The sequence below is a fragment of the Polypterus senegalus genome, chromosome 14, assembly GCF_016835505.1.
Source record: "Polypterus senegalus isolate Bchr_013 chromosome 14, ASM1683550v1, whole genome shotgun sequence".
Lineage (NCBI taxonomy): Eukaryota > Metazoa > Chordata > Cladistia > Polypteriformes > Polypteridae > Polypterus > Polypterus senegalus.
The window spans coordinates 106101516-106124347 of NC_053167.1; the positions used below are offsets into that span (position 1 = coordinate 106101516).

General features: G+C 35.9%; 1 protein-coding gene across 3 annotated transcripts in view; it reads right to left on the bottom strand.

The window, feature by feature from the left end:
• Nucleotides 1-22832, bottom strand: part of LOC120515258 (collagen alpha-1(XI) chain-like) — a 286385-nt gene that overhangs the window by 262324 nt on the left and 1229 nt on the right. For all 3 annotated transcript variants that reach the window (XM_039736095.1, XM_039736093.1, XM_039736094.1), the window contains exons 2-3: nt 14070-14231; nt 2290-2503 (exon numbers count right to left, since the gene is read on the bottom strand). In XM_039736095.1, coding sequence (XP_039592029.1) covers nt 2290-2503; nt 14070-14231 — 376 coding nt within the window. The remainder of the gene's footprint in view (nt 1-2289; nt 2504-14069; nt 14232-22832) is intronic.

Genomic DNA, 22832 nt, shown 5'->3' on the forward strand with positions numbered 1-22832 from the left:
ATATAATGCTAGAGGGTCAACTCAAACATTTAGCACTGAAACAGGGACTACAATTCCCATCAGGCAACAAGAGTGCACTGAACCTGAGGTGAGGATATCATCCAGCCAAAGAAGAATCTCATTGATCACAGGTACCCATAGTGTTTTATTCTTAATTAATCTGAATAACAATTTCACTGTCATGCAGGATTCCAGTTTTTGTCTAAGAGTACGCCTTTTTGTCTTATCGTGGATGATGTCTAGCCATGTGAATTTCCAAAGAAATTTTCCCTCATTTATTTATATCCAGCCAGTGACAGGTACTTTGAATAGTTAAATGCATAGATATCACCTTCTATGCATGCATTAACTCTTGTACCTAGAATGCTTCTAGAAAGATGCTTCACTTATTGTTTCTCCTGAAACTTTATGGTGGCATATACGTTGATGATACCTCCACATGCTTTACACATAAAGTTCTTAATCCAATTCACTCATCACTCTACTGAGGCCACATTTCATTTGTAAATGTAAGAGGACAATTCTAGAACTGTCTTGCTGTTTTATAATTCGTAAACTTAGGATTCTGTCAAGTTGTTCCAGGCATTACTTTATAAGTGTTGTGATAATTTTTTTTGTTCAATTTTTTACTTATCTCCAGCATTATCATCATATTGAGATCTAGTTATGTGTTGTTGATATGGAGAATCATTAGGCATTAATTTTGAATACACAATGGGTGGTCGGAAAATCGAGTACACCTTATGAGAAGGATTTAGGAGTCATAGTGAATTCTAAGCTATCAACTTCCCAACAGTGTTCAGAAGCCATTAAGAAGGCTAATAGAATGTTAGGTTATATAGCACAGTGTGTGGAGTACATGTCCAAGGAGGTTATGTTCAACCTTTATAATTCACTGGTGATGCCTCATCTTGAGTACTGTGTGAAGTTTTGGTCTCCAGGCTACAAAAGGACATAGCAGCACTAGAAAGGTCCAGAGAAGAGCGACTAGGCTGATTCCATGGCTACAGGGGTTGAAATATGAGGAAAGATTAAAAGAGCTGAGCCTTTACAGTTTAAGATAAAGAAGATTAAGAGGTGACATGACTGAAGTGTTTAAAATTGTGAAGAGAATTAGTCCAATGGATCGAGACTTGTATTTTAAAATGAGTTCATCAAGAACACGGGGACACAGTTGGAAACTTGTTAAGGGTAAATTTCGCACAAATATTAGGAAGTTTTTCTTTACACAAAGAACGATAGACACTTGGAATAAGCTACCAAGTAGTGTGGTAGACAGTAAGACGTTAGGGACTTTCAAAACTCGACTTGATGTTTTCTTGGAGGAAACAAGTGGATAGGACTGGCGAGCTTTGTTGGGCTGAATGGCCTGTTCTCGTCTAGATTGTTCTAATGTTCTAATAAACTTGTTCAATGTTCAATAGTTTAATATCTAAAATATTATCACATCTTTTGATAATAGATGTTGCCATTTTGTTACCATTGCTACAATATTACTATGTTTGGTAGCCAGAAATGTGCTGCATGTAACTATAGTGGTATAATGCCTTAAATGGCTGCTGTTGCAACCCCAAAAGCATCCAAGATTAGAGATAATAAAAACAAAAACTCTCTGCAAAGGCGTGTGAGTTCTTGAAAGACCCTTTTGGCATTTGACTTTTCACAAGTGTTTTTGGTTTACTTTCTTGGATAGTATTTCAGTATTTCAAACTTAACTGAAAGTTGGACTAACTCTCATTGATGTAGGACCATTGTAACTACATGTGGATTTTCAGATTTTTGGATAATGGATTTTGGCTTTTGACATTATGCCCATGAATTTTTGACTTTGGCTTTGCTTTCTTTTGATACCTTTTTCTTTTCTGCTTTTGTTTTCTCCAGGGTTTGGAAAAATCTGTTAAAATATAAGGAACCATTGCTATTTTCACATTTGGATAAGTGTTTTTATGGTTTCCTCTCTTCCTTTCAAAACTTTCTTTTGAGTTTAAATGTGTGTTGTTTGAGGTCTGTATATTTTGAATGATAATGAAGCCTAGCCAGCAGTGAATCCTGCATCTTGATTTTAGGAGAGCCAGGTTTATCATGACAATAAGCAGCCACTTGAAGAAGATGAGACAAAGATACGGTACCCACTGCTTACCTTGTTACGTTTCACATTATTCCTATTTAAATGTTATTTTTAAAAGCAATATATTATTACATAACCAAAAAAGAATGATTAATATTGTGTCAGGTCAGAAAAAAGTTTGATTCTTCTTTGTGGAGACACCCCATACTGATTTCACTTACTTTCCATCTGCAATGTTAAGAGTCCTAAACTGGGGATATTCCTCAGGAGAAGGTTTGCCCTGTTGGTCTTCATACAGAAACACTGGGGATCTTCCAACTTCCACTCCTAATTGTTGGATTCCCTGTTCATTGTATATTGACAACAAGAAAGACTGCAGTCCTGCCTTTGGTTTTATTGTGGTAAGAATAGAAAAATCTTCTGGGAAGACACCACCTAAAGGAAGTAAGAGAAATTTTAAAATATAAGGCCAAAAAAATAATAATAACAATACATTTTATTTATATAACGCCTTTGACAAAAAATGAGCAGATGCATATATATTTTGTTGACTCAAACAATAAAAGTGATGGCAAAGGTAAAAATTAAGTATGTAAGTAGATTGTTTTCCAATTAACTCAAATTCTATTTAGGTTTTAATAATGAATGAGTACATGAACAGAATGAGCAGATACTGTACTGTATACTTCAAGACAGTGTTGGAAGATTTAAAAAGCCATCATCTGATAACACTTTACTGTACCATACATTAGCAGGCTGCAAACATGTCTGCTAAACAAAATGTGCTTAATATAGCCTATTCCACTGCTAAGACTGCCTTAGTATGTTTTACAAGTATACAAAAGTGAAAATGTTCCCATATTTCTACCTATAAGCTGCTCAGAATCACATAAAGGTGGAACTAGCTTTGTTATGATATACTTTCAAACAAGTTAGCCATTAAGACAACCTTGTTTTTTAACATAATACCAAGGATTTGTGAATACAATTACTTGAAGGTGTTATTAGATATTTACTACTCAGAATTCTTTCAACTTAACAATGAATCACATACTCAAGGACACCAGTAGAAATTAAAGGGAAGTGCATTTAGGACTGAAGCTAGGAAACACTTCCGTATGCAAAGAGTTGTGGGAATCTGAAACAAGCTACCAAGTCATGTAGTTGAAGCAGAAACCTTAACAACTTTTAAGAAGTATCTGGATGAGGTATTAGAATTGGGATACAATTAGCATAGCTATTAGCTAAACAAATGAGATTAATAGAATGAATGGTCATCTCTCTTTTGTTAAATTTCTTATGTATTTTCTTATATAATTAATTATTTCCTTTGAATAACACAAATTCTAAAAATCCTAGCACTGTTAATGAAGGTTGGTATAATCAATTTCGCAGGAGGATCCGGATGAAACCATAGGCAATTATGTACAGTACAGCGCAGAAGTTGGATATAACAGGTCCTAGTATCAATCTAGTTAAACTATGATAGAACTATTAGGCCATTTTCAGCTTGGGATGGTATTTCCCATAACATTAAAATATATTCTATAGTTAACTATTGACAGACACTAGGACAGAGGCTGTGGGGGTTTCCAGACTGAAATGACCCCCAATTTTGCAAAAAGAAATAAAAGTTTTGAGTATCATTAGGCTAACCAAAATAGTGAGAAACTGTTACATTGTGTTGTATGACATTATAAATTAATGAAGAAAATGCTGACAGAGAACAGAAAGCTCTTTAAAGGCAGGTCTGAAGGATGGCGGTGTGTGAGACTGCTTCACAGGGTGGGCAGGGCCAGATGAATGTCTAGGTGCAGGTTGGGCGGGGCTAGATGGCTGAGTGGCAGCAGTCTACAGCAAAGACTTAAACCGATGAGACTTTCTGAGGAGAGTCTGATACTGTGATAATAATGGTGCTCAACTTGGGAACATCATAAATCAATCTCATCTTGTTCCCAGTTTGTATCAGTTTTGGAGGATTTTCCTGTCACCTCTACAAATGGAAGAGTGATGTCACTGGTCTTGCTATGGTCTTAAAATGCAGTGTTGCTGTATACTGCTATTCAATGAACAAGCCCATTATTGGGATGAACTTGTGCTTGTGCTACCGAGAGGAATTCAGTTACCATCAGTCAGCAGGAGTGCAATGATTGATGCAGAGGTGTAGTGTTTCTTGACAGGCAGTGTTTAAGCATGTGGCTTTTCGACATGATGCTGTCATGATTTTTGTTTGCAGACTATGCATCTTTGTATAATGCAATTCATATGATTTAGGTGTGCATATTCTAACTGATAATATTCTCTACACCTAATATGCTGTGTATTCTGAGTACCACAGTTAGATGTCAGTGTTCAGCCAGTGGAACTCCCCTAATTACCATGAGGTATTTCGCAAACTGACCACTAGCTTATATATAATGAAGTGCTGAGCGACTTCGCAGCCACAGGTAGAAATAATGATATGCAGTACTTGAACATAAATAAGTCAATAAAAGTAGTGGACTCTCAGAATATTTCATCATTATTATATTATTAATGCCACAGCAGATTTATCCAGAATCATAAAAAATTGGCCAGGCTCAGCAATACTCTCAAGAAAACCATTTACTGTATATACTCACGGATAAGTTCTCCCACAGATAAGTCAGAATTTGATTTTACAGTATAATTTCTGGTATTTTATAATGTCGGTTGTATAAGTCGAATGCGGAAAACTCATGCTATTGGTACAAGGGATTATGATATTCTAACACCCACCTGAGAAAGTAATCATGGAGCACATTGCCTTTATTTCTATGTGGGTGCGGCAATGCTCTGTATCAGCACATGCTCCTAACCTCTCTCTCTCTCTCTCTCAATTGTGCCTACGTGAGCACACGCTAATACCCGAACTATTATGAAGCAATGTTTGCACTGATTTGTGTTTTTTGTATCTCACACCCTCATACACCTTTATCATAAGAGCATCTGTTATCTACGATGGAGCGTTCGATCAGAAAAAAATATGAAGCTGGTTTTAAATGAAACGTGGTTGAAGTAGTGAAAGAAATTGGTAACTGTGCTGTTACAACAAAATTCGATGTGTCTGAGAAACTAATGCGACATTGAAGGAGGCAAGAAGATGTAAACAAAAAAAAATGAAGTGTCACATTTTTGAATGGGCGTACAAGTTGGGGTCTGATTTTTTGATCATTTTTTCGGGTTTAAATACCCGACTTAAATGTGAGTATATACGATTTCTGTCTTCAGTGGAGACACAGTCAGGTTAGTGAAGTTGGACCTCCAATCCAGTAGATTGCTGCAGGAAGTCTTATGCTTAACACAATTAAATTGAGTAAGCAAACTTTATTGGCCCTTTAATTGGGAGCTGTGGCCCAGTAATTTGGGAAAAATAGTCTCAGGAGTTCCCAAGGCTATGTAGATACTAAACCCTGGAAAGGGCTTTAAATCCCCCATTTTGGACAGATCATGTATCAGAGTAAGTCTGGATGACAGTTAGAAAGAAGCACTTGACTTTGTTAAATAAATCACTTGTTTAGATTTAATTTTGGCTTCCTTAACATTATCAGTAGATGGCTAAAGAGTACCCTTTGTGACCAGACAACCTAAAAGTTATGAATAGTGATGCACGAATCAACTAAATTTGCTAAATGAGTTTGGTGAAACATGTGGAAATGTCCAGGAACTTTGTCAAACTCAGCGAAATACATTGAAGTCCATTAGGGAAGGAAAAGGTGAACTAGTTTTGAGTGCACTATAACAATACAGTGGGCTTTCAAGTGTCTCAGTCGGCTAGGAGAAAGTCTGCCAACTATGTTGGACATGATTATTGTGATCAAAAATGAAATCTGATCTGTGAGGGCTGTGCTAACCACTGTGCTATCATGCCTCCCTGAGATAAAAATTAAAAAACTAAATATCAGAACCTTGGGGCAACAGGAACAGAAAGCACGAATTCATTGATCATTTTGTAGCATGTAATCATCTCTCTTGAACAGAAAAGTACTGTACAGCTTTTCTTTCCTGATGTGATTGCTCACTCACTTCCATTGGTACCAAATAAGCACAATGCTAAAGCACAGGGAATCTTCCTGTTTTCATCAACTGCATAGCATTCTGGGTACTATTATTAAAGGAGTAGACTCAAGTATTATACATAGGTAACATACAACTCCACACAAAAAGACAATACCTTTAACACACAAATACACGACACGTTTCCAGTTTCCATTTACTTATGCATTTCGTGTTTAACCAAATTTTACAGACATTTTTAGCAAACCAGTAAAATAGTTCTTATGAAATCTGTATCACATTATTTTGGCATAGAACTTTCTTGGTAGAACTTTAAATGCTATTTAAATAGTCATGGCAAGCACTATAATTAACCACTACTGAATATTTCTCTTCTTGATGTCACACAGTTGCACGTATTTCCATTTTCACTTTGACATATCATCACCTCTAACCTCAGAATGGGACCACAGAGTGGACGAGTAAATAGTAGACAGAGAATCTCCAGTAACAGAGGCTGAGTCACGTTACACCAATAGCACCAGCACTGCCTACACCTCATTACACTGTAGAATGCCCAGGGTGATACCGGGCGGCCAACTGACCTAGTTCAAATGGACTTTGATTTGCGCTTTCCTAATGACTGTGGACCGCAAATGTTTATTTTTTCTGGAATCTGTACAGACTGAAGTTTTGTTTTCCTCTCTTTCATTGCCAGCTGGCCTTAACTTCATATGTATATATACCTTACAATTTACTTATAAAATTACAGTTAGGAGCTTTAAACACCAAATTTTAAAAAAGTCTAAAAATACATGTTTGGGGTGTTTTGAAATAAAACGTAAATCTGGCATTCACTGTGATAACTGTACAATGGAGAGAAAATATTCGTTAACAGGACAAAAATTTGGACAAGTCATTGGAAAGGTAAATGCTGTTTTCAAGATCTGCGGTGGGTTGGCACCCTGCCCAGGATTGTTTCCTGCCTTGTGCCCAGTGTTGGCTGGGATTGGCTCCAGCAGACCCCGTGACCCTGTGTTTGGATTCAACGGGTTGGAAAATGGATGGATGGATGGATGTTTTCAAGATGCCGTATGTGACATTTTACTTTGTGTTATTTTCAAGCATTTGGAAAGTATAAAAAAGCTTCCAACATATATACAGTATGTTCAGCCAACAGTTTTAACAACCAAATGTATGTTAATTACATCATATGGAATTTAACGGTGTTGCTTTTTTTTCTTGGCAGGGAAGAGCATTTGGTAAGAAATCAAAACACACATACAAAAGCCATTAATTCAAGTAAAATCTGGTATCATTTAAATTCTAGATTTTTCAAAGAAGATCATAATAAATAGAATTTCTGTACTATAAACAAAGAAAAAAATCATATAAAAGGCCTTTGTTTTAAATGTTTAAAAAAATTATACTCCAATGTGTACAGATAGAGTGCACACTACAAGCTTACATACAATATTGCAGTGGAAAGAATCTGGCAGGATACTGATGTAAAATGATTAAAAGATGCAAAACATAAGCAAGTTTTGGTACTGCTCAGGTGTAAGCAGTTTCTTCTGTAGGAACTAACATATTGTTGAAAATTAAACTGTTTTCTGCTAAAGTGTACTACATTCCATTTTGTATCCATGATACATAGCCACAACTGTACATTTCCCATTTCTTGAAAACAAGCTACTTAGCAATCTGAACTAATACTGGGGTGCATTCTATATTCTTCACTGATGCATGCAACTACACTTATAAACTTACAATATACATATATATATTTTATATATATATATATATATATGCAGAAGCTCATCCTGAATACTTTATTGTAGGTTGTCACAATTACATAGTGACTTAAGAAGCTATAACTTCCACAATGCTTGAAATGATAGCCCTCAATGAAATAAAGAAGGGCTCCTCAAAAAGGAAAAAAAGAATATGTGTATGTTATTATTCTGTTTACTTTAATGTTTGCTTAGCACCTGTTCAGCTTCAATTATTATTATTTTTACTTATTAATAAAAAATATTTGTGCTGTTTCTTTTACCATGTTGAGTTGTCATCAATATGATGCTGTGTTGGTTGCTATAGAATGCATCTCTGGAAATTCCACAATTAATAAATAAATCACAGTGCATTAGACACATCATTATCTGAGTTTGTGAAGATACTCAAAAATCAATTTTACCTGCATGTGTATTTAGCTTGTGTACTTTTGATTTCCTGGTTTCTGATTCTTTGGTATATCGCCTTGCTATGATCCTTTGCTTAGCATTTTGGCAGTGGAAAACAATAGGGAATATATTTGCTTTTGAATTTGGTTTACCTTTCATCTCCTGACTATCCCCACTTCTCAATCTGCCTTTCTTAGGGAAAGGCATAACAGTATAGACCACAGAAGAAACTGAACCAAAACATTTCATTAGATAATGCTAGTGCATTACATTATAGTAAAGTATAATGTTGGCTGACAGCTAAGTTTCATTTTAAACAAAACCATTTATATCTGATCAGATTTGCGCTGAGTACTCCTTTCTATAATGATTCTGTTGGAGCTGTGTCGTAGTTCCCCGTTTTCTTCCTTTTTTTTTGTCATCTCCTTTTTATTTTATTCTTAAGTTTAGTTTATTTGGTAATTGTTTTCTCTTTTCCCTTAAAGACTAAACCTGAAGGGGATGAGACCTCCATTTATGACCTTTTACTCAGGTGCTGATGCTAATGGTGGCGCAGTCACCTGAAGCCTAATGGAAGTGTGAGCTTGACTCATTGACTGAGACATTATGTTGCAATGCATTGCATTGCAGACTCCTTCGTACTGAGTTCTATTATTGTTATCATTAGTTTTAGGATCGTTAGACTATGGTTTATGTAGAGATTTTTGAACTGGTTATTTGATTGGTTTGGAGATCATTTACATTTTATGGTATAAAGTATTGTGATTCTGGAATTAAGGTTAATAGTTTTTGATTAGATTCTTGGAATTCCAAACTTTAAGAGGGTACAGCTTCAGTTTTTATTTTTAATTAAGTTAAAGTTTTAATTTATCTGGTCAGCTCTGGGATTTATTGCTAATTTAGTTTTAATTTTTTATGTATTTTACTTATTTATCTTAGATTTTTTATATGTGGACTATTCTAGATTTTTTTGCTATGTTGGGGATTAAGAAACTGTTCTATTAATAGTTAATAATTAATATTTATTTTTTAATTAGCATGTTTTAGGAGTGATTGGCCTGTTAGGAATATGAGATTGGGTGTTTTTGGGATTTCTTCCTATTACTTTTAGAGAATCTTATGAGACAATCATGGCACATTCATACACATTTCAAATCTTTTCTGTGGAGAAATGACATTAAAAGTATGACTTTACCTGAACTATGACGAATGTATGATGCGAGATGCAAAAATTCCTAGAATCTGTTAATAGCACAGGAGTAAGGTGTAGTTCTCGATTACGCTGTTAGGTATCGAATGCCTACAGCCTGTGTTGAGAAGATTGAGTGAGTATTTTGCCATTCATTTATTCAACAATCATGCAGGAGATTTCAGCAATTTGTTTTCCACAAGCCACAATGACAAATATTCAAGAGACAATGATAACTGCATATTCGACTTCTTCGACTCGCTTGTCTTGATGAACTTGTTCATAAAGGGTTTGTTCCATATGAACAGACTGTTAATATGTGATATTACGCTAAACTTCTGAGGTGTCTATGGAGAAACCATTAGGAAGATAAAGAAGTGGCACACAGAAACCTGAATTTTGCAATATGACAGCACATTTTGACCAAAACTAATGTGTTTTTTATTTTGCACCCCTTGTATTGGCCAGAGCCCATTCCCTGTGACTTTTTTTGTCAAAAATTGATATTGAGACTGAAGTGAAGAAGATTTGCTAGAATGGAAGAAGTCCAGGAAAAATGCAGGAGGATCTAGATACGGTAAAAAAAGACAAGTATAGGAAATATTTCTAGAAATGAAGGAAGCACTTAAAAGACTGTGTTGCATCTCAAGAGAAATATTTTTATGGTGACCAAATAGGAATTGCTGTGAGTTGTATAATAAATGTCCAGCATCGTGTCTCTGTCAGTGATTAATTTATATTCTTGATTTAATATTTTCATTGAAAAATTCTTTTCCGCACACTCAATTAAGTCTTCTAAATTGGAGCTTTTTGACGGAAAGTGACAGAATGCAGAGTTACTGCTTATATCTTCATTATTGATAAACACGTCAACATTTATCAGCATTTAAATGAAACTTAATTTGTCTCTTAATATTATATATAAGATATTATTGTAAACTTTTTTTTTGAGATTTCTCAGGTAAAGAAAACAGATGTTTCAATTTAAGTCTGCTATATTCACTAATAGTAGTGCTGGAGAATGGTGACATGTTGCTTAGAGCATGCAAGTAAGAATTTCACTGTACTCTGTACATGTGACAAAATGACCCCATAAATGATCCTAATTTATAAAATCACACTATAATTATGCCCATACTTCTACAGCTGGAGAAGGTTAAGTGATTTACTTAAGCTGGTAGATAGAATTATTGGCCAGAATTCAAACAATAATCTTCCTTTTTTACAGGCCAGCGTCTTCACAACTAGGCCGCCCTATTTCCTTTAATTTATTGCATCCTTGAGGGAAAACCAGCAGACACTCTACTCTTTTTTGTGACACATGAGTGTTTTGTCTCTTATTACAGGATCACAGGGTGAGAGAAACCACTGCTCCAGCAAAAACTGTTAGGAGTACTTCTTGGGACAACACAAGAATGTTAGAAAGTCAGTTAAAGGTTGACCTACAACATAGAGTAGTTCACTATAGAGGCAGTTGAAGTTCCCAGTTACTGCTTTGGAGACCAACCTTAGGACAGCTGTCACAGTTAAGACCTCACAACAGAAAATCGAGCTGGCAGTGACTGTTCATGGTACGAATGGATGAAAATGGCCAACGAAAATAAAAGGGTCAAATATTGGGCCTTGATTACTGAGTCTTGCATTTAGGTTGGCTGCCGAGGTTTCGTAGGACAGTCTATCTACAAAATCTACAATTCTCCCTTCTTTGTATCACAAGGGCACACATGAGGTAAGCCATCAAGACAACCACTGAGATGGTAAAGTGGGCCACAAGATGACTGTGTGTTTATCTAAGTGCACTGATCACAGACCATGTATGCTATTTGGGGGTATAATCAATTCTGGCTGAGTAACCTGGTCTCTGATGTTAAAATAGCCCATTTGAAACACCCAGTGATCTCAGGTTTCATCAAAGGTGATGTTTTGTAGAGAATTATAAGGTGTACATGATTATACTCTCATCATCCTTTAGGTACTTTTTCTGCACCCCTATCTACTCAACATCATCCACACTTACTAGTATGCATTTAGCAAATCCTGACACTGAATCAAAATGATCTAAAACTTCGTGTAATTAAGCTCTTGATTTCAAAATGTTGATTTACAGTTAATAAAGAATTACAATGACAGTTCAATATATTTTATTACTTTCGCTTACTGTAGGGAATATAGGCTGCTCATTAAAAGGTCAGTGACTTTTCTCTCAATTTAGATAATACTGCAGTTATTCCTTCTGGTGCACACCGTGATGTCAATGTTATTTTTGATTCTACACTCTCCTTCCAGACATATATTACCTAAACTAAAGCTGTGTCCTATTACCTATGAAATATTGCCCTTCTCTGCTCTTCACTTACATTCCATGACACCTGCTTTTATTACCTCATGTCTGGATTATTGTAGTTTATTATATACTGATATTCCTTTCAATTGTATCAATAAATTCCAATACATCCAAAATTCAGCTGCCAGGCTACTCACCCATACTGGTTTCCTATAAGCATACATGTTCCATCTAAACTCCTCACACTTACAATCAAAGAATATAATGGCCTTGTCCCTTCTTATCTTTCTGCTCTTCTTCAACCTTATCTAGCATCTCAGTCTCTCAGTTCTTCTGGCACTGGCCTTCTCTCTGTTCCTTAAACTAAATTGTCGATTGTGAGAGTCCAGTCATTTAATGTGGTTGTTTACTAACTGAGCACCACTCTCAATCTTTTCACATCTACAAAAGGTTTACATCTTTCAAGTCCAGTTTTAAAATATATCTTTTCAACAATATTACCATGCTAGAATAATAATAATAATAATAATAATAATAATTCTAGTTTTTTTGGATTTCAGAGCTTTATAGCTGGCATTAAAATAATGACAGATCAAGAAATCTTCTGGTAGAAAGCTCTTGGGTAAGACTAAATGTAAGGATTTAGGTCAATTCAGGGTTAGGGAAGGGTGATCAATGGCAACTGAAAGGAAAATGTCTGACATTAATTACTGCTAATCATGTCAAGGACTCTGCTAGCAGTGCATTGACACTTGCTTTTGTAGAACTGAGATGTTGATATTGGGTGAGAGTTTTTCAGTATACCGCTTGATGGATTTAGAGATAACTCCAGGAGTACCTATTATGATAAGAATTACTACAATATCTGTTTTCCAGAGTTCTTTCATTTCGGTCTTGAGCTGATTAGTAGTACTCTAATTTATGTTCTTCTTTTGGACTAATGTTATATTCTGATAGCACTGTGATATATATTAGATAAGTTTTATTTGTAGATAGAAAATGGATGATTGATGTTTATAAGTCCTTTCTCACCCATCTCTCTATCCAATCTTTGGCTTGATAGCAATGACTGAGAGTGAGGAATATATGGGTTCCTGTGTCAAGTGATAGAATTTCAGATGGCTTCAAACTGACTACTGCAAAACTGTAGGTTAGTATGGAGATTACATCTACATATTTATTGCTTTGATCACATTTCAGGAGTTTACTTTAGTTGCCAAGATTTTCTGCAGTCTTTTGGAACGTTACTCTTTGAGGTTCAAGTGGAATTCCTTGTGATTCATTTTACCAGATTCCTTTATCCCCAGGTACTTATAGGTCTGACTGAGTAGTAACTTCTCAAGCTCTTGACCCCTGAGTAGAATGTATCACTTGTCTGATATTATTGGATATTTTCATCTTTTGAGATGGAGTACCTTGCATTTATTGAAACCAAAAGACATACCTATATTCCGGATGAACGTCTCCATTCAGTATAACATTCAGTATAACTTTTTGTATAGAGCTTTTGGTTGTCCATATAATGGAAATGGTTAATAAGATTACTTTCACCTTTAGTTTGTCAGGACACGAGTCTGTTGAGTTGACAACTCAAAAGCAAACCACTCTTTAATCTGAATTAAACCTAGTTTATACCATTGGCATTGTATCATTCTAGACAAGTATTGATTTTAAGCAAAATCACTTCAGTAGATTTGGCTCTACACTGATATCTACATACAATGAACTTATATATAAAAGGAAGGAAAGGAAAGTATCTTGATGGGGTCAAAATGTCAACTTCGACTTTTCAATGAATTTACACCTCTTTGGTATCCCTAAACATTATTTCATTGCTTTCTGAGTGATATCTGTCTACCTGTCAGTATGTGAGTTCATGGATACACAAACTCAAAAATTAATCACTCATAATCATAATGACACTTGACATGCTAATATTTGCATTGTAAAATAGTAGAAGCCTGTTGATTGGGAGCAAAATCATTCAAGTGGATTTTGCTCAACAAAGATAAGGAGTTGGCCTTTTTTGCACATATTTTGCCTCAGCTGCAGTACAGCCAGAGAAAGAGATTTTTTTTCAAAAAGATTATATTTAATAATAATGACAACATTAATAATGGCAATACATTTTATTGATATAGTACCTTTGCCATGTTCAAATTACATTACACACTCTTTGTAAAAGGAATTACCATCTGGTTTATTCAATAGTACTTAAAAAAAATGTATTCCAAAAACTGTCAATGGCATACGGTTTTGAACACAGTTATGCAAACACATGTGCATAACAAAATCCCCAGTTTGTTAGGGCCATGTTGGTGCTTCACTTACCTGGATATAACTGCTTTGTTGGAGCACTCAGTTGTGCTTGTTTCCCAACCCTGTAGGCTGTGTCTGCTTGTGAATTTTTTCTGTTTGTGCAAAACCCAACTGTTTTTTGTACCCCTTCTGCAGGGCTTTGAAATAGTACTTTGAGCACATCCACTGGATCAGCTAGGGAAAAAAAGGAACAAAATGTTAGTATTGCAGTGTTATGATTTTGCAGGATTACAAGTGAGCTTATAATAGACATTAATGTGCACAGCCTTGTTCTAAGCACTGTGGAGTTATTAATGAAATACTGAAAACCTTCCACAAGATCCAAGGGCTTCTACCTCTCCTGATTTTAAAGCAGCCAGCAAAACAGACAATAAATGAAACTGTATATAGTACCATTCAAAAAGCAGCACTTACTGAGCACTTAATAGCTTACCATTTTAGTAGGCAAACAAATGATTTTCAAATAGTAATTTTCACACATACTGTATGTCCTTAATCTTAAAGCAGTATTTACATTACAAATAAGTATTTGAATCCCAAAAATGTATACATTTAAAATTCTCAAATGTTTATTGTGTAATAGATACTATTCATAGTTTTTGAGATCTCCACTGGAGGAGCAGTAGTTTACAGCTCTCCACTTTTAATTTCAGAGACTTTACTTTGATTTTTTTCCTTAGTTTATTTTATCACAAACATAAGTACTTCATGTGTAAATGTTGTAAGGAATGAATGAGAGGAACTGGCCATCTGCTTCCATAGGAATCAAAATAGAAAAGCTGGGAGTAGGAGCTAAAAATAAACAGCCACTAGCACAGCACAGAGTTAAATGGTGCCGAAGTGTTCAAGTGGGCCAGGTTTGTACTGCACACAAGTGTTTCAACACCTTCCCCAGTCAAGAGGTTGTAAAACTAAATAATGTGTTGTGATAAAAGGTGTGTAAGTTATACATGAGAGGAAAAGTTCTCTTCACCCCTGAATTCACCATAACCAAATCATTTATATAAAACGTCAAAAGTAAGCATGGAAGCCAGAACAACATAGCTTCCACCATTTTTTTTTACATATTTCAGTCAATTCAGTATAAAGAAAGAGACCTATAAATACTGGTACACTTGACAGCTGAACAAATCCAGATTGGCAGCCAGCTCACATTTCATACCCCTTAAGACCTTCAGTAGTCCCATTTGTATCCCCATTTTTAAAGTTGCTTATTGCTGAGCATAGTGAAAGGGCATTGGTTGCCCAATTCTTTCCAAATAGACTGCTTTCCTTTAACCTTTTCACCAATCTGCTAAATTCAATTCTACCCAACAGTTGTGTCTTGAAAGTCCAATTAAAAAGAAAGACCAAACACTTATAATTATTTCAGCTGCTCGCTAGTGGCAATGCCACATGACTTATGTGTGCATTCTGAGGAGGCTACAAATGGTGCGCAGCTTTTATTACCAGCAACTACACACGGCTAGCTCTAACATCTTGATTTATGGAGGTAGTGTGGTGGTTAAGGCTTTGGACTTCAAACCCTGAGGCTGTGGGTTCAGATCCTGACACTGTGTGACCATGAGCAAGTCACTTGACCTGCCTGTGCTCCAACTGGAAAACCAAAAGAAATGTCACCAATTACATATAAATGTCATAAGTCACCTTAGATTAAGGTGTCAGCCAAATAAGTAAATGCCAACATACTGTATTCTCCTGATTGTGACCATCATTAGAAGATCATTTTGTTTAGGGAGCTTTTCTATTTTTTTGTAGCAGTATGTAAATTCCAAAGAAGTAGTAGTCACAATATATGGCACCATTCCTCCAGGAGCTTCTCTCTAACTAGTTCCAGAGCCTCAAAACCTCTCTTATTTTTCAACACAAAGATTTTATTAATTGTCATTTGTGTACTTTTCATATAAAACTTCATTTCATCCTCTCACACACCCTTTCCCTGTTTATGGACATTAAAAATTAATTATGTGCTGGTGGCATCAACTCTTAAGGTACAATCTACGTGATGTTTGAAATAATGTAGTACTCTAAATGTGTTAATGGCTTAATGAACCTTTGTCTATTGTGCTTACTCTGAAAGGGGCCGTGTATATTAGCATACTGGCTACCATTTTTTCATAGCTGATAATAAAAGAGATAATAATAATTGTTCATTCTGATTTTTAATAAGGAAGTTATAAGTACATTCAGAAATAGGAACACACATATATAGACAGATAAAGATATGCATAGTTCTATATGGCTAACAAACATAAATATTAAAGGTGTGATGTTTCTCACTTTTTAAACTTTCAAAAAATACCGCTCAATGTGCACAACATTAGTGGATATTTTTCATTATTGGTCACATTAGAAAAACTAATTAGTTTTATCCAGAATGTGCAGTTCCAGTCCTTGCCCCTGACTCCTCTTATGATCCTGATACTTGTTCAGAAAAAATATGTATGTTACAATTTCAGACAGATAAACAGATGCTTTGATAAATGTTTGCTATTTTGTTAATAAAGGTTATTATGATAACAGAGATAATAAATGTTAATTGTGACTTTAATTTGTGGGAATTTCAAGTATATATAGACACAGGAGCATAGATAGATAGCTAGCTAGATAGATAGCTAGCTAGATAGATAGATAGATAGATAGATAGATAGATAGATAGATAGATAGATAGATAGATAGATAGATAGATAGATAGATAGATAGACTCATGCCCCATCCAGAGCTGAATCCTACCTTATGCAAAATAAAGCAAGACATAATTGATCAGCTATCAATTAGAATGACTGAGTGAATTAATAAACACAATGAATGAATGAGTGAATAAGATGGTGTAAGGATGCTTAACAATGGCAATAGTTCAAAGGATCAGAGTCATTCTGTCTGATGTAAGTCATAGAATGGAGAGCTATGTAGAAAATTGTTAGTCTTCACTCTGCTCTGCTAAATTGTTAAGGAATTATTGGTGATGGAGTTATCCTTCTTTTATTAGCTTCAGTCTAAGCAACACAATATCTTCTTTGTGCTATATAACTGAGAAAAAGATAAACATGACAGACACAATTGCATAGCTGCATAAGGGACGGATCACCAATAAATAATAAGATTGCCAATAGTTCAAAGAGTCAACATCTCCCTCCATAAAGTAAGCCGCATAACTGAGATGCATGTAGAATTGCACTTTGCTAAGCTGCTAAGGAGCACTTGGCAATAAGGATTTCCTTTTTAACACCTTCAGTCTCAGCAGCATAGTATCTTCTTGCTTCCTTGCTAATGCAAATCTATTTTATCTTTCTTCAGTAATCAGTTCTAATGAAGATACACTTACAGCATTTACATGCTACTCCGTTTATTTACAGAAGCACCTGAAGCCAAATCTCATACTGCTTTCCTAATAGCCATTTTTTTAAAATCTGGTCTAAAAACCCAGTTAAAATACCAATCTTTGTATAAAATAGAGTATGTAGTAGCTGTCTAAAGAGGCAGGATGTATATTCCATATGTTTAATCAAGACACTGTTTCTTTTAATATTAAGAACAAAGAATTCTCTTTTTGTTGACTTTGGCAACAGAAAACTTTCCTGACTCAAAACTGTTACTCCAGCAGTGGTAAAAGATCACTTCAGTTTATTTTACTGTGTTTGCATATTAAACATATATATATATATAATACCCCAGAATAAAGCAGGACCACACAAATGCAGGTTTGTTGTCAATATAAAAATGTGGCTGACGACCGAGTCGGGTATTTGCATTGCTAATATTGGACTTCGTTTATAGTTTATAAGGCCTAGAATCTCAAAAAGTGTATCTTTAATAAAATCTTACAATGTCTACAGAATTCTATTTATGACAAATGCATCTGAAGAAATAAACTTTTTCAAAATTTTGCAAAATTCCCATATGTTGTATTTGGTCAGTATGAAGTCTTATGGACTATATAGTATAAGGCTAAAGGATTCCTCTTTCTAGAATATGAAATTAATTTTGTCAGGATTCTTCAATAAACTTTTTTTTTCTTTTTGAGTGATCAATAATATCAATTCTGGCCCAATGTGATTTTTATAACATCCTAGCTGTGTTACCCGGCTTCATCAGGGAAAGTTCCTAAAGACTGTGGGTCTTGATTACAGTACTATCGGTTAACAGGATGAATCAGAAGTACTGTGTAACTAACTATTCTGTATATGATATATACTGTATAATATCATATATATATATATATATATATATATATATATATATATATATATATATATATATATATATACTGTTTAAACTGTGGCTAATATTATTAGCTCACTGCATCTCCTTACTCTTGAACATGCTACACACAATTGCCCATCACTGAAACATTCCTGCCATAGACCTCTTGCTTTTCCCGCTCTGATTCTGGTGATTCTTGTAACATATTCCACACTTGCATTTCCACTAAAGATGACTCTTCCTGTAAAACTGTAACACGTGTATTAAATCCAGTGCCAGCATTCAGCTTGCAGCCTACACTGACTACACAAGACAAATTCCCTGCGGACACATATGTACCAGTGTTGAATGAATTATCATTCTGACAAAACCAAACAAGCTTGTTCCTACATGGGTAGCCATTTAAAGAACACAAGAGAAGGATGCACCCAAACACCATCATGAATCATTATCACATGTGTTATGTTTTAATCAGGCTCTTTTTTTGTTTTCTCAAAAACTTGTGTTAAAGTCTTCTAAAGCACCACATTCCCAGGACTGAAAGAACAGCCATGATCCTCTTAAATCTCTGTGAGGCAAAGACCTGTCACTTCTATTATTCTTTACTCCAAAAAGAACCTCCATTCAGTTGGCAAGAGATTCTGTGCCTAGCAGACATGCTCTGAGTTGAAAGCCAACTGTAATTTATAAGCATTCATTAGTTTACAGAAACAAATTGCAAAGAAAAACATGTTAGGTGATTAAAGAACGTGAATGAATCCCCCAAGAAGCAGATGCTCATTGGAAGATAGAACACGCCGGCATACTGTTCTCAAATGCAGGTTAAACTCTGTGTGTTTCAAAGAACAGAATAAAGCTGTCTTGGATTTAGAGCCAACGGCTTCTCGCATGCCACAGGGTGTCTGTCTGCATACCACCAGGCCTCATATAAGGCCCAGATGTGCACAGCAGGTCAGGGTATGACCCTATCAAATAGGTGTCAGAAAATAGCAGTAATTGAAACACACTGGCATGCCACATGAGCATCTCCAACTTTCAACTGTTGGGCCGGTGTTATATTGTCTTTGCCCTTTGGCAAACAAGCTAGTGTGTGTGGCCTCCTAAACAAACGCACAAGGAATATGTGGTGAAGGGGGGGAAAAAAAAAAAACCAAAAGACAGAGTTTAAAAGAGAAGTCTCAAGACATCCCAAACAGAAGTATTTTCAACTTTTTTCTAATGAGCTAAATATGCAAAACTGGATTTTGTACAAAATGATCAGATATTTGGCTTGATCTTTATATGAAGGGATTGCTGCCTCTACAGTACAGCTAAAAGCCAAGGCTTATTTTTATATAAAACAGCTGCTTAACTTAGTCTCTCCACTCTGTCATTCACATGTACAGTTCAGAGCTCAGTCAAAAAACTGCAGACCCATACAGAAGACGCGTCTTAAATTCAGCAAGACAGTAGAAAAAAATAATTCATTGGCATGCTTCGGGACACCACAATTTAGAGAAAGAAGAGGAAATTAAAAAATAAATAAATAAATGGAGCACGGGTGCATATCAGGTCTGTATTCCTTGTCAGATAAGACCAGGGTGGTAGGGGAGTAGGGAAGGGATGGTGGGGGAGTGGTGGGTTTGTGGATAGAAAGGACCTTTTCACCTGCTGATCCCTGGGACTCAAAGTATCCCTCTTGTCTGCAGGTACTCTATGCTTCTGCGTTAAAAATGTTAAGGGGTTTACTGTCATTATTTTTGTTAAATTGCCTGCTAACCGATTTCTTATTGGGTAACACTGAGTAGACACGTTCAGATTTCAAACATATTACCTGGATTGAAATAGATGTCAATGTTTCAGTTAAAGGCTGACCAACATATAAACCTCTGTAATTACAACTCACAATGTGCAAATTAAATGTGCCCTATGATACAATTATAGGTCAATTACATAAGACCAGAAGTTCACAGGAAGCAGAAGGGGGAAAAAATGGTTAATCAAGTTAACAGAATCTACACAAGAAGCAACAAAATGCCTCCAGATTTGTTCAGCCTGAAAGCACCTTCATTTATGCTGGCTCCCCTCCAAGGAGAAAGATCTGCTTGAAATTCCATGCAGTTAAAGAATAAAACTGCTAAAAAATTGGTCTACTCCATAATCCCAGAGTGAAGGGATTTCAAAAAAGATTCCATACACATCAATTCCAATCCCTTCCATACATCTAGAAGGCACAATGCTGATGAAAGCCATAAAAGTGCATGAAATAATGACTAACTGAAAATCATGCAAATTATCGGTAAAACGGTAGTAGAACACTTTACAGCTACTTGGAACCCACCAGAGAGAGTTCCTGGGCTGACTGCAACTACCATTTCTCCCTAGTCATGGTTGCTAGCTCAGCTCATTTGCTTAATCCCGATATTATGTGAAATACACTTTGGGACATTTAGAAAGCCTAAACATGGATATCAAATGCTGAGGTTTCCTGCTCATTTTTATTTCCCCTCCTTAAGTTTGCTAGAAGAATAAAGGGGGTGGATGGGGTCAGGCTTTAAAGAAACACGTTACGTAAGGTCTGAGGAAGCCCCGTGTGACTCAGACGTCGTTAAGACAAGTAAGCGGAGCGCTGTCGGGCCCCCGGAGTGGCCGGCTCTTTGAAGCGTCTCAAATAATAGGGAAGTGTAAAATGGAGCGTCACTAAATGACTGCTTAGTAGTCCATTTGGGAAATTAGCACCCACTCAGGGAGACGCAAAATGAGAGAATCCGAACAAATAAATTAAAAATAATAATCATTCACGCCAGCAACGTGTGGACGGAATGACTGCATACAGAGCCCCCTGGGCTTCAGTGGCAGCGCGGTGAAAAGGTGCCCCCCCTAAACAGCCCCCCTCCGCCACAGCCTTTTGAGTTTTAAATTCACCCTTATAGAATTGCACCCGTCTTCCTTTGTAACGCTTCCAAAAACTGCTGACGATCATTTCTTTTTAGACATCCAAAACGAGCGTTCCGCAAGTTCACTTCTTGGCAGATTTGCTCATTTTACTGGGGAAATAAAAAGTTTAATGAAAGAGCCATCCCTCCTTCAAAAGAAAAAAAATGTCTCGAACCTCGCGAGGAATAATTCAGCAGATTAAAAATCTATTAGAAACGACTATCTGGACAAAAAAGACGTTCTCACACATCAAGAAACAACCCTCTCAAACATTTTCACGAACCACCCCTCTACCCCCCCATCACTATTCGCGGTTTACTGGGTAGATCCCAGTTGCTTGAACAGCAGGAGGCAGAGAGACAGAAAAAATAATTAAAAAAAACTTCAATTAATAACATACTAAAATGTTGCAAGCCTGCCAAACAAGTAGCGGAAAGTTAAGGGGAAAAAATTTCTAACTGCTGCTTACATATATTATACAGTGTTAAAGCCAGCAATACTGTGCATATGTGCATATTTAGAGCTGTGTCTCTATCCGAATTTGGGGGCGTGTGAATTTAGATAAAGTACGTAAGTTACAAATAGCGACTGTTATCAGGTCCTTACAGTACTCTTTTATCTTTATACATATATAGGACCCTTGTGAAATTATGAACCTTTTAGGTTTGATTCCTGCCTTGCCCCTAATTTCTGCCAGGCCTCCCAAATTGTGTGTGTGTGTGTGTATATATATATATATATATATATATATATTTATATTTATATTTTTATTTTTTTTTCCGAACCCGATTGTTCAAGCAGCTGGAGTATTTAAAATATATATGTCTGTGTGGTGTGTGTGCGTGTGTGTGTGTTCGTAGGTGGGTGGGAGTTTGGAATTGTTAAGATCGCTCAGTGCTCTCTCTCACACATATAATATGATGAATATATATGTCGCATGCACATTACATATCATTTTTTTCAGTGCTTCCAAGACAATTTACTTTTTAAATACAGAATACACAGTATACACACGTGGATCAAACTCTTATACACTATTACACTAGATTAAAACACCTCTTATGAGGTCTATCTTTAAAAAACAATTCTTAGCTTTAAAAATAAATAATTTTCATCTCAAAATACAAATGTCTTTTTTTTTTTTGTTCCTGTTAATATGTCTCAGACCCTACCAATGATTACAATTATACAACTTTAAAAATCAAAAAGTGGCTCCTGTTGTATACACGTTGCCCATGTATGGATTCATCTGTATATCCGGGATATAAATATCGCAACTAGCCATTACATATTGCGATTCACTTTTGTTGCCCAAACTTTGGATACGACACATTCCCTAATTAGCGCTATTGCCCTTCAGGAATCCATTCACTGTCCAAACCGTTTATCATGCCGATTCTGATTGACTCTAAAGTGTAATTAATCCCTGCTTCTCACTGCAATATCGAAAATGATACGGGCTGCAGATTCTTCCTAAAAAGAAAACTCTAATAAGAATGCCGACTGTATGGAGTCGGCTGGGCGATAGTTAAAAAATATTTCCTGAAGCATCCACTGTCACGCTTCTAGCTGACACACAACCTCTCCTGGGGCTGAAAAATTCTTTACCAAACTGTGAGAGCTGCAGTCTTAAACCCTGAGGAATTCCACCCTGCT